Source organism: Lepisosteus platostomus, chromosome 4 (assembly GCF_059453375.1).
Source record: "Lepisosteus platostomus isolate fLepPlt1 chromosome 4, fLepPlt1.hap1, whole genome shotgun sequence".
NCBI classification, from domain to species: domain Eukaryota; kingdom Metazoa; phylum Chordata; class Actinopteri; order Semionotiformes; family Lepisosteidae; genus Lepisosteus; species Lepisosteus platostomus.
In genome coordinates this window covers 50,608,830-50,621,502 of record NC_142614.1, presented here as the reverse complement: position 1 = coordinate 50,621,502, position 12,673 = coordinate 50,608,830, and the positions used below count along the sequence as shown (strand labels likewise).

The window sequence follows — 12,673 nt, the reverse complement described above, 5'->3', positions numbered from 1 at the left end:
TTAATAAGCTATTTTGCTCTTATGCCACATTCTATTACCAGAATATAATACTAAAAATATTACGTACCTTCAGAAGCTCTGGGTCAATTCCTTTAATTTTTGGAACTGGCACAGGTGGCAGAAAAATCACCATTAGCCTTAGAAAAAGAACAGTTTCCATCAGAGGATATCACAGTGAATTTATTTTCTAGAGACAGGCAGTGTGTATCACATAATATTTGTTGACAATTATGATGGAAATGAAAACAAGCTATGTTAGAGAATAAACTGTTTATTCTTCCTGACAGTTAGGTCTTATATAGTGATTTAAACCCTTAATACAAATGAACATGAACATGTAACTTCAATCAACAGTACACTACTCATGTAAATGTGTTTTATTTGATTGCAATACTTTTTGTGTCTGTTTCTACATAATTTAATGAAATTACATAACTGCTGCCTAAAATGTTTGGAAAAAATAACTGCTAAAAAAGAAAGAAACACTTGTTAAATTGCTCAATTGAAATGGGATCTCTTCCAACACTCAACACTGCTCATTAAACTGTCAGTGTAATCATGTAATAGAGGTATACTCAGAAAGACTAATTAAGATTTATTAAATTCTACTACCAATACAATGGAACCAATTAAATGGAATGGAATCGTTTTCTTTCAGGTTTTATTATTGTGTTGTATTGTATTGTTTTATTAATGTTGTTTAATCGGTTAGATTTTGTAGGATTTTATTGTGTTAAAATGTGTACCAATGCCTAGAAATGAGGTCCAAAATCTGATATCATCTATATCTATTAGCAATTGACACAAGGTCCTTAATACTATATAGTACTGTACAGTTTAATGCATAATTTCACTGCCATTTAGTATACGTGTCCTTAAGAAACTATTTCCATACAATATAGAAGAACTGCAATGTTTGGCTTTATAAATCATTATATATTTTTTATATTTCTTATGAAATATTTTAAGTGAAAATGCATGGCTAATATTTGTTGACAACTGTTCAGTTTTGTTTCTAATTTGCAGATAACTCATCTTCTTTCTTTCTGACACCTTCTTTCTTTAAGAATTTTTTGGTTTTATTGAGAAAAGGATCAAGGAAAGGAATTCCAGTAAAATGTAAATGTATATGTAAATGTATATATTTACCTCTGCTGTTGAGAGAAAACTATGAGCATTAGTAGAATTGCCACTCCAACTGCTCCAAAGATAAAGACAAAAGCAACTGGAAATGTGGACTCTGAAACAAAAAGAAAAGATTCGTTCTAGAATGAGAAATTAAAACATCACCATGTGGTTGGTATTGTTGTCTCTTTGCCATTTTTAAGTATTTAAATTATTTGACTGGAAAAAGACAGAATGGAAACCAACCAAAAAGACACAACTGATTTTACTAATTTGAACATTTGTTTAACATTTGTTACTGGTAGACATAAGTCTCTCTGCTTATGTGCAAATTACTTTTAGAAAGTGGCTTTCCCTTTCTGTAGGTATTATAAACTAAATGTCCTATCCTTTCCTCGTACTTGTGGAGCCTATTATATTTATCTAAAAGTTAAATTTAAAAAAATGCCTTACAGTTAAAATTGATTTCAAAGTACAATAAAAAAGCCTAAATTCTTGTATTCCATTTTTACAAATACGTGATAAGCGTATGATCATATAAATATCACTGGGTTTTCCTGAGATATCATAAATGGATATTTGCCATTCATTTTAAGAGAAGTTGTATAATTATCTATAGAAAACAACTTCCCTGTTAACTTTGCAGTGTTCTGCCTCTTTCTTGCTGGCTACATAGCTTCAGTCACGTGCTTACAGTTTGACACAGATCAACATGGCTCACCATCAGCTAAACTGACAGCTACCCAACATCCATCTACCCATGCATTTTCTAATTGCTTCTTCCATTTTTCCCAGCAAGCAACAGAGACAAAGCAGGTGGCTCTCTGGGTGAGATGTCAGTTCACCGCAGGACAGACACAGACTCAGACACGCACACACTCACAGCAGGCCAGTTTTCCCTGGAGCTAATTAACCAGTATTTCTTTGAACTGTGTGAGAAAACCCACAAAAACATGGGTAGAACATACAAGCCCCACGCAGATCGCACACTTACACGGGTAGAACATACAAGCCCCGTGCAGATAGCATGCTAATTACGCTATTAATTAAACCCAGGGACCCAGTGCTGTGATGTAGCAATGCTAACCACTGTGCCACCATAATGCCCCATAACCAACATTTTTAAGGAGTAACAGGCAAAACTAGGTGCACAGAGACATGCACATGGATTGTCATCTACAAATCAGCATTCGTTTCACTGCTGAAGTGGACAACTAAACTGACCTACCCTTTACACTGGCAAAAGGCACAGGTTACCTAGATCTTAAAGAAAACTCCTTATCACCAGCTATCTGCAAATTTGTAAGGCCATTTTTGTCCCAAAATGTTTTCAACCATGCAGTCTTACCTTTTGTAGGTATCTGAGGAATGTACACAGTTATAGGATCACTGAATTCACCAAAGTTGTCAAACGCCGGCATTCTACACCTCACTCTGACCTCATATTCTGTGTTGGTCTTTAAACCATAAATAGACTGGTAAGTGTGCTTTTCAATATCCATCTGTGAATAAAGGGAATGAACATAAAGAGTACATTTTAATGTCACAGGTAAACCACTCAGCTATTTAACAAATTTTTCTACTTTATTTCAACATCAATTTTAAGGGTATGCCTCCCTCATATTGTATGCTTTTGGGCTCTTTAACAGTACATTTTAGGTGAAAAAATCTATTAGGTTTTTACTGCTCCTGAGTTTTAAGGCAAAAAACTACAAGGCGGTATATAAACTGCTTATGGTCGTGTTCATCCACATCTATTTCCTAGACAAACTGCTGGCGTAAGCGTGTACTGTATGAGTTTGACATTTGATATTTTATAATCTTGAATCTCTTTTACTTGTTTACATTTAAATCCATAATTTCACATGGACAATCAAGGGTCACTACAGTTTCATTCAGATTAACACATATAAGTACATGTACATGTGGTTGCATTACAAACTTTAGTTGCAATGACCTGGACCTACCACTATCCATTCAGAAACATTGACGACTCTGTACTGAGCCTCATAGACAAGGCTCATCCAGCCACTCTTCACATCTGCTGAAGGAGGAGACTCCCATCGTATGAGGATGTCGAAGTGCTGCCCTGTGAGGCTCACGTTCAGTAATGTCCAGTTCAGGCCGATGGGTGGGTCGGGGTACACTGAAGAACAGAGGAGGATGAAGCAATGAGATTCTTTCATAGTTCCGAAAACTACCACCATTACACCTGCGGAACAGGCAGGAGATTGGAGCTGACGACAGGATTTATCAGTCTCGCTCATTGTAATTTACCTATGTCTTCAACCGTGAAACATTGCTCATCATATGTGACATCCTGGGTGCGTGACCTGAGCTGTATGCAGTATGAGGTCCAAATTGACGTGTAGTTTTTATCGAAGTAACATTCGTTTTCTGTAGAGGAGCTGTAGTCTGGGCACTCCTTCCACTCTTTCCACTCTCTGAGACAAAAAAAAATAGATTACCCATGCAGAAAACGTACTTTACAATAGAAAATATAGTTCAAGTAGATAGCTGCGTCAGGATGTGTAAGCTGCAAACGACTGGTTAAAGGTTCATTCCACGCTGAAAGGTAAAGAAAAAAACACAATGTCTTGGCTGTGGAACCTTCTTCACAGTGAGGGAGAGAAAGTAGGAAATAAATAAGGCAGAGGATAACAAAAGATGGAGTAGGTTAAAAAGGGCGTGGAGCAGTGAGCAAATGGGCTTAAAGCAGGTGAGAATGAGTGTCCAAACTAAGGGAGAACAGGAGGAGAGGTGTGGAAAGCTGAAACCTGCAAATGAGCTGAGGGGATTTAGAAGGAGATGAGTCTGTCATTGAGAGAAGGGGGAGGTGTGATTCATGTTCAAGGATTTTGTTTTCACATTTCTTTCTGCGATAGGAGTTGTAAGATCGTGGTCATTAGAGGTCTAATGGGGAACTAGCGGTTTGGAGAGAACTACAACCCTCACAGCTCTGACATGTTCTCTGAAATGGTCTGCTAGTGTTTTCCTGTCTCACCAATGTACATTGCTAGGTATTTTCTGCAAGAGATGCAGTGAATGTGGTTACTGGAAATACATGATGCCATCTGCATGACACAGAATTGTCCAGAGGGGGGGTGAATGTGTTCTGTATTGGATATGATGAGGTGGATTCTGTTGCAGGGGAAAGTGCCTGGTGTGGATGGTAGCTGTGGGTGGGTAAGTGAGCTGTGAACAAGAAGGTTGCGCAGATTAGGTGGTCGGTGACGAGACGATATGATTTACCTTTCAACTTGCAATTAACCTTTTCCTGTTCCTTTCCAGTTCATTTTTACGAAGAATTATTATTAAGGATTAAATTATGATAAGTAATATTTTATAAGAGGATTCATTAAATGACCAATAATAAAATGTAATTTATCAGATGTTACTGAAACGTCTAGAAGGGTTAAAGAAATCCTCAGAGACATGACCTGTGGTTATGTACAGTAGATGACTGTTGTGGAAAGAGATGCATTTTATTTCAGTATGAATTTTTACAAATGAGCATTAAAGTACACTGGCTGTACTGAGAATAAACTGTGAATACAATTTCATGTCACTTATCTATTTTCTTGCATTTGATTTTCCTCCAAACTATAAACTAGAAGCAATGGAATAAAAAATGGATACAACATAAAAATGCTTGAACTAACTGAATATAAAACATGTTACCAAATAAATGACAGTGCTATCAGTTTTTTAACCACTCTTCAAAAACAATCAAAAACAATCCAGGCCTGTCAATGTCCTTAGCAATAACTACTGTACATTACAGACAAATTGAAAATCACTCCCACAAGCCAAAGAACAAGACTAGAAGTGCACTTCAATATCATCTCTTTAGCTAAGCTTCTGTCAGGCCACGTTCAGATATAGAAGATTAAAAACTTAAAACACTTTGCACTGTGGTATATTTGTTAAACCTATTTCAGCTATTAAACAATTTCTGTCTGTGACAGTTGGAAGGATGATCATTTGGATCCATTCAGTCCCACATGCTTGACAGTGCTCCCTTCCACTACAGCTACTGCTTCTCCTATGTCTCTTACTTGTCCCGCTTCTGGAAGAAGACCCTCAGAGAGCCGGGCTCGGTCAGGTTCTGATAGCTCCCTGGGCTCCACCAGCATCTGAACGTCTCCTGTTCTCGGGACCGGCAGCCAGTGAAGTGAGGGCCTCTGGCTGGAACTGTAATAAAGGTGCAATATGGTTACCTCATTACAGAATGTAAATTGTGACCCTGATTTATCTTCATCTAACAGTAGAACACATAATGTAGATAGCACATCTCACAGTCCTTGGAAACTGAAAGACACTTGTCCCTAACATATTAAGCCACTACTTCCTTCAAAAAAATCGATGTGAGTTTCCAACCACCCATCCATTTATTTTCTAACCGCTTTATGCACTTCAGGGTCGTAACCTATCCGGGAAAGCAATGGGCACATGGATACAGCTTGGATGCAACCGCTGTTCATCGCAGGGCACAGACAGACACAAACAAGCAGAAACTCACAACAGTGCTTTCCCCAAAATACAATTAACCATCAAATATACGTTTTGTCTGTGGAAGGAAACCAGGGCACCGAGAGGAAACCCATGCATCCCACCCACAGAGAGAACATGAAAACTCCATGCAGATAGCACCCCTCAGGAATTGAACCCAGGGCCACCATGCTGCCCCTAGGCGAGTTTAAATAACATGAACCCAATCATCCATGTTATCAACCTAGCCTAGTTCTTGGCTTTTGAAACACAGCACTTGGTGAAACCCACATTAACATGGGAGAACACACAAACTCCACACAGAATGTGTCTTGGTCTAAAATCATTTTAGCAGTTGTGCTAATCACCACACTTCTCACAGTAGTGGGAACAATAGTAGCAGGAAACTAATACTACCATATAACAACAATAATAATAAAAATAATAAGTGACACTGCGCAAATATTCACTGCAGGTTGCCCCACTACAAGGCAGTTCTTCTGAAGAAATAAGAAATCGTTTCACTTCTTAAGTTAAGGGGTAAGGTTAAGTAGGTCATCTTGTGCAAGTCCACAACTTAACCAAGTTGCTCTTACAATTTATGATCCACTGGCAACTGAGATGTTGAAAAGGGCTTTTCAATTTAAAAGCAATTTTACTTAGTTCATTAATTATCTCAGGCTTCCCTTATAGCTTTGATATATGCAAGATTCCTTAGTGTATTTGTTCCATATATCTCACAGCAGTCTTGTATTGTCATGAGAGCCTGAAGGCTTATTAATGTTATCACAAGCAAATAAGAAATTTCTCTGTTCTATTAAAAGACCTAGCAGTGATGCAGAGTGAACGTGAAGAGTTACTCCAGAGTTTGTTATTTAAAGGGCCTTGCATGTGGTTCAATGTACACTGTGTCACTTCATAAATGCTTACTGTAACTGAACCCAGAGACAAACCATCTGCTGAGTGTTTTCAGACATGACAGTATTTCCCAGAAGTGCAGTCAGAGCTGTAGTGGTTTCAGATATATAACCTCTTTCAGACTTCTGTTCTGTTTTTGCTGCAAGTATTGGGGAACATCTTTATTTCATTTCAGCCCATTTCTAGATTCAGTGAAACATACAGTGACCTGCACCAACCATTATTTTCAAGAATCTATTATACCGAGAGAATGAGAATGGGATCTGTCCGAATGGTTCAAGCGAAGAAAGTAGGTTAGAAAATTACCACGATTGTGCTGGCTCAGGCCAGAGACATTCTAAAAGCATGCAAACCTGTCATCTACAATGATATGTTACTATTTACCACACAAATCTCCTAATCTTTGCCTAATATAAGTGTCAGTACCCACAGACTACTAAAAAAACGAACTAAAATGGCCAGGAAATAACAATCATCCTATCACTCTTCTTGGCTCACCAAAGACTCAGAAAATCTGAGAAACACCTGTTAACACTTAACTTGAGACAATTTAGCTGCCAGAGAGTCTAGGTTTTGGGGTTTTGGGTATTTATTTTGAAAAATAATTCTAACAGACATGATTATATCACATTCAAGAACAATTTATATCATAAAACAAATAACAGTTTCAGTGTTAGCCCACAAATACACACAAACAATTTCTCTGTACAGCCACAACTGCTAATAGTTGGTTATCCACACATGGTAGGCCTTAGCATAAAAAATATCTAAGAATGTAAGAAACCTGTGTACTGTATGTAGTAGTCTCTTTATTTCACTGCACAGAATCTATATCTTGTCTTGTTGTAGAACACTGCCTAAAAGAATGTTGATGTAGGAAATGTAAACACAGAATATTTTAACCATAGGTGGACAGATGAGGTTAAAAAATATTCAGCAATCTCTATTCATGCCAGGAATCAGTGACTGTTGTTTAGCAAAACAATTGCTTTGCTGTCTGTAAAAGCACATCACGAATTACTGTCTTTTTACTAAAAAAACTCAGCTTAAAGTACAGACTTTGTCAGAATTACATCAAACTCTAGTTAAAGAATTACTGTTTCTGCTTATCTATGTTGCACATTTGCTTGTGTCAGTTAAATACATTTACCCAACTGGACAGCCAGCAATCAATACATTTTGCTGTTTAGCTTGTCTAAAAACTCAGATCGATGGCAACCTTTAAACTTTATTAATTCAGCAATCAGCTCCATTATAAAAACAAGCATCATACAACGCCCTCCAAAAGTACTGGGGCAGCAGAGTCAAAACTATTATTCTTGCTTCACAGTAAAGCAATTTGTATTTGCGATTCTGAGTTTAATATGAAGTTTAATTACATTGAAATAAACATTTTATTGTTATTTATATTCAACATGTTTTATACCCAAATGTTTTGAAAATGGATACCCAATATTTTGGGGGATTCTGTGCATACATTTTATCATATTAGAACAAAAACACATGTTGTGTTCAACCTAATTATTTCACATGGCCATTACTTTAATTTTGTCACTACTTATTCACAATATTTGTATTTAACTTATTTAATTGTGCGAGGTGCTTCTGAATTCACTTGTGTCAGTACGGCAGCTGTTTAAGTTGTTTGTTCCCTTTATACTGATTTCAGAGGAGGCATGGAGGTAGGGGCCGACATGTTTTTAAGAAGGGCTGGAATGTGTGGAATGTGATGGGGTGGATATGTGAAAGTGGATGTAATGTTTTGAACTGAGGGTACCCACTTCCATATGTCCATTTATTTTGAAAAAAAGATCTTTAGAAAAGTATTTTTGCTGATAATATTAGGGTGTACACAACGGTGCAGTGGTTAACATTGCAGCTTCACAGTGCTGAGACCCTGGGTTCAATTCCTGACCTGGGGTTCTATCTGCGTGGAGTTTGTATGTTCTCCCCATGTTTGTGTTGGTTTTCTCCCACAGTCCAAAGACAAACTGGCAAGTAAATTGGTTTCTGGGAAAATTTGTCCTGGTATGAGTGTGTGCAAGATATCCAAGATAGGCTATGAATCCCTGTATTGGATAACATTCAGAAAAAGGATGGATGGATGAATTATAAACCTGAATGTCAAAGATATACCCAATAATGCAACATTAAAACATTAAAACATTACAACATTACTGTAATGAGCACAGAGCCCAACAGTTAGGTCTATAGATGTTCTTAAACTAACCTTCTTATTATCATGTACAGCTTTAATGAGACTCATTCAAATAACCTACATAAATAAACAGACAGTTAAAAAATCACACAAGAAATGGAGCTCCAAGGTTGATACTGTAGTTCTTGTTCTACAAATGAAACAAGATGAGTATCTTTGGTTGGGCTCTCTTTCAAGTTATTAGCTACTGTACATTACCTCCCTAGAAAGCAGGAGCACACTCAATCACTCAGCAACGTATGGAGGGTCGTAGTAGTTATGAATCAATTACAACAATTATTTTACAGTCCCATAAAACTGAAGTAGGCCCGAATAAAACTTGTAAGTGCCCTAACTGCAAATTCTGAATCCTAGATTAAAACAATACTTTTACCTAGTGTTCCTTTTAAAGGGGCTGAGATGGCCAACAGATTGAATTGCATCTTAAAGATTCAAAAAGGGGAGACTCTGCAATTTAATAGATTTGGTATTAAATTATGTTTACTTTTAATATGATTTTTGTACCATGCACTGCTTTTCTCAAAGGCTGCAGTGAATATTGTAACCACTGCATAACTGACTCCTGCAGTCGTTTATTTCCAGAAATGGATATCCATCATTTTATAGTTCAAATGAGTTTTGTACATCTAAAGCTACTTGAATGAAATATGCAGCCATCTTCTAACTGCTGCCTCTGATTCAGGGTCTTGGGTGTGCCGGAGCCAATTCTGGCAAGCCTGACTGAAACAACTGTAGCTATATACTACCAAATACCTACCCACCGCTGCAAATTAATGTTAATATTTTTGAGCTATCACAGAAAACAAATTTAAAAGCGAATAATGGTGAATTGGAGGAGGTTATACTGCCCCGGTCTCATTTCTTATGCTATGTTTTGTATGACACCATTTACACTTTGTGGCACATGTTTTCAGAAACTATTTTCTCTTTAGTTATCAAGAGCAATGGTCTTGATATTGTCAACATCTTTCGTAAATCATTGTAAACCACTACACATAAACACATAAGCAAACAAAATTGCACGTTAACATATGATTTACTCAGGCAGCACAGTGGCGCAGTAGTTATTATTTCTGCTCCGCAGCGCTGGAGTTCTGGGTGCCATTCGGACTTGGGATGCTGTCTGTATGGAGTTTGTATGTTCTCTCTATTTACGTTTGGGATTCCTCCAGACGCTCTGGTTTTCTCCCACAATCCAAGGACATACTGTATTAGTAAGATAACAGGCTTCTGGGAAAACTGGTCCTGGAGTGGCTGTGTGCTTATCTGTGTGTCTGTGTGTGCCTTGTAATGGACTGCCATCCATTTATACATATTCAACCAGATGCATGTCATTTGCCCCAATGAAATTTGGCCATGAAATACAATGTGCACACAAAATTCTGCATTATGCTCACAATAGAGTACTAACGAAAAACTAAGTTTAATAAATTCACACTGTCTGTGAATCGTAATCACAACCCTTTTCTCTTGGTCCACCTGATTCAGCACAAACATAATGTTTTTTCGCTCCTGCAGTGGAAATTCAAACAAACGCACGTGACTGTGCTAATGTTTGCTTAATGTCTGCCCAGGGTACAATAGATCCCAGGGCACTTGGTTACTTGGAAACATTCCTAGGAGTAAAGGTCTCTATTTGCTATCTATCCAAAATTTGTAGACGGTTTTAAGCACTTGACAAACATTTAAAAGTGACAAAAATCAGAAAATGTTTTAAAAAAAAAAACAAAGTGAGATGTCAGAAACCTTTGGAAATGACCCCTTTTCTATTGCACAAGCTATGTGGCGCAAGTCTCCAGAGCTAAAACAACAGAACAGATCACAATGCTGGGAGCTCTTTATTTTACAAATTTCATTTGGCCAGAAAAAGACTGTCCCCTGCTGCTTCTCTTTCCAACGGAAATTCTTGCTTCTGAGCCAACTAGTCAAGCATCTACCTATAGGATTATGACACAGAGAAGGGACTACATTTTACTGAGCTACTTTTGTGGTAGAGTTTAGCACATACTGGTAAGTGCAAACTATAGGGGCAGTTATTTGTATTAAGAGAAAAGCACCCTTTGAAATTCAATAGCTTTTGTATTAAATTTGCACCATATTATTTAATGCAAAATTTAATGCAAATAACAGATTTTTTTAAATCATAATTTTTTTATTTGAAAAACCAAAAAACTCAGCAGAATTAATTTCTGTAATAAATATTTATGTGCTTAAATTATGTTAAAATTCTTCCTGACCTGTAACATGTAATTCTTGTACTTCAGTTACTGTATGTAAATAGGGATAGTAAAAAAAAATTAAATTTCAAATGTATTTTCTCCAGGAAGGAATTTGTTTCTATTAAACCTAATTTTAAATCTCCATCTATTCATCATTCATCTCATACCAGCATGGGAAGAATAAAGGACCGACTTCCTTTTAAAGGTAGTCTCAAAGTGCCCACAGGTGACCAGGTGTCAGCTGGAGTAATGATACAGTTCTTACTGAAAACATTATTAGCCCACAAGAACCTGCGAGTCTGTACCCCTTCACTACCAGCGTTTTCAGCTCAGCTACTGGGGAGCACTGTTTTGTACAATGTTTTAGGGAGTCCTTGAACATTTAGCAATAACTTTCAAAGTAACACTTGTGGAGCCAAAAGTTTTGAGAATCTTCATTCCATCTCGTTCACGTCACTTATTTTCCTGTAAATTTCAAAACAAATAAAAAGATAAATATCATTTCAGTTTCAGGTAACTTGTATGGTTCATAAGTGAAGACTTCAAGAATGTTTTCTATAACTACTGTACATTTCAAAATAAGAACAAAATTAAATTCAATCCAAGGAAACCAAACCAAACACGGCCTTGAAAAAATGATTTTGCTTGAAAAATGTGTAGCCTTGTGTGGCCTCTGGGCAGCCTGTCAGATCCTAGAAGAACACTAGGCCTGGTCAGTTACAGGGATGGGAGATCTCTGTAGAAAACCAGACTGCTGCTGTAAGTGGCATTGGAGAACCAGCAGGTGGTGATCTTCTCTTTGGAACAGAATTCCCAACCTTTTGAACCAGTGTGGTGACAGGGAACAGTGGGCCACATAGACTGAGATCCTAACTACTGACAAAGTAGTTAGGATCTCAGTCTAGTGGCCCACTGTTCCCTGTCACCACACTGGTTCAAAAGGTTGGGAATTACAAATTAACAATTCCATGACACTGTTCATAAGAGTGTTAAACCTGGTGTCCTGTCTAGACTCTTTGCTGGGTATGCACATCTGGCCTGACTAAAGTTACTTCAATAAGTGAAGCAGTTTCTCAGTTTTATACATGATCTGCTTCTGAAGCACAGAACGGCTGCCACGTTTCACCCAAATGGTCACTGCACCACAGTGCTGGAGGAAGTGGACCCCGCTCCTATACACTGTAGTATGTGAAGCTTTTAGATCCTCTGGGATGAATACTGCTATACTAATGCAAACAATTACTATGATATCATTCTTCATGATAATGCTAGTGTTTGTGCTTGCAAAGCTACTGAAAATTATTAAATTAGTCACATATTTAAGAAAAATTAGCAAAGATAGCAAGACATTTCTTCTCTAATGGTTGTGCATTTCAACAAAATAAAATAAGATCACAAATTCTATATATTTGAACAGGGTTTACAGAAACAATTGAAAAGGATGGTTCCCATTGCATTCACTAGTTATTACTGTATGTAATATAACCCCTAGTGCAAGGAGCACAGGACCTCTTACTTCTGCTAAATAGGGGTCTTGTGGTGGGAAAATGTTTTATAGCCACGTCTTTCTACTGCAGATACCTCAAGAGACCTTTAAACAGGACTTTAAAGAAAAGCTGAAATATTTAGAATACCCTTGAGGAAAACATGGGTGAAAATATGATTGCACAGGCATTGAAAATGGAATAAATATTTATCAATC

At 37.3% G+C, this 12,673-nt stretch overlaps 1 protein-coding gene across 2 annotated transcripts in view; it reads right to left on the bottom strand.

The window, feature by feature from the left end:
- The window catches only part of ghra (growth hormone receptor a), an 80,652-nt gene that overhangs the window by 9,329 nt on the left and 58,650 nt on the right, over positions 1–12,673 (bottom strand). For both annotated transcript variants that reach the window (XM_088629779.1, XM_088629780.1), the window contains exons 3-8: positions 5,184–5,319; positions 3,403–3,569; positions 3,093–3,271; positions 2,474–2,627; positions 1,150–1,240; positions 68–137 (exon numbers count right to left, since the gene is read on the bottom strand). In XM_088629779.1, coding sequence (XP_088485905.1) covers positions 68–137; positions 1,150–1,240; positions 2,474–2,627; positions 3,093–3,271; positions 3,403–3,569; positions 5,184–5,319 — 797 coding nt within the window. The remainder of the gene's footprint in view (positions 1–67; positions 138–1,149; positions 1,241–2,473; positions 2,628–3,092; positions 3,272–3,402; positions 3,570–5,183; positions 5,320–12,673) is intronic.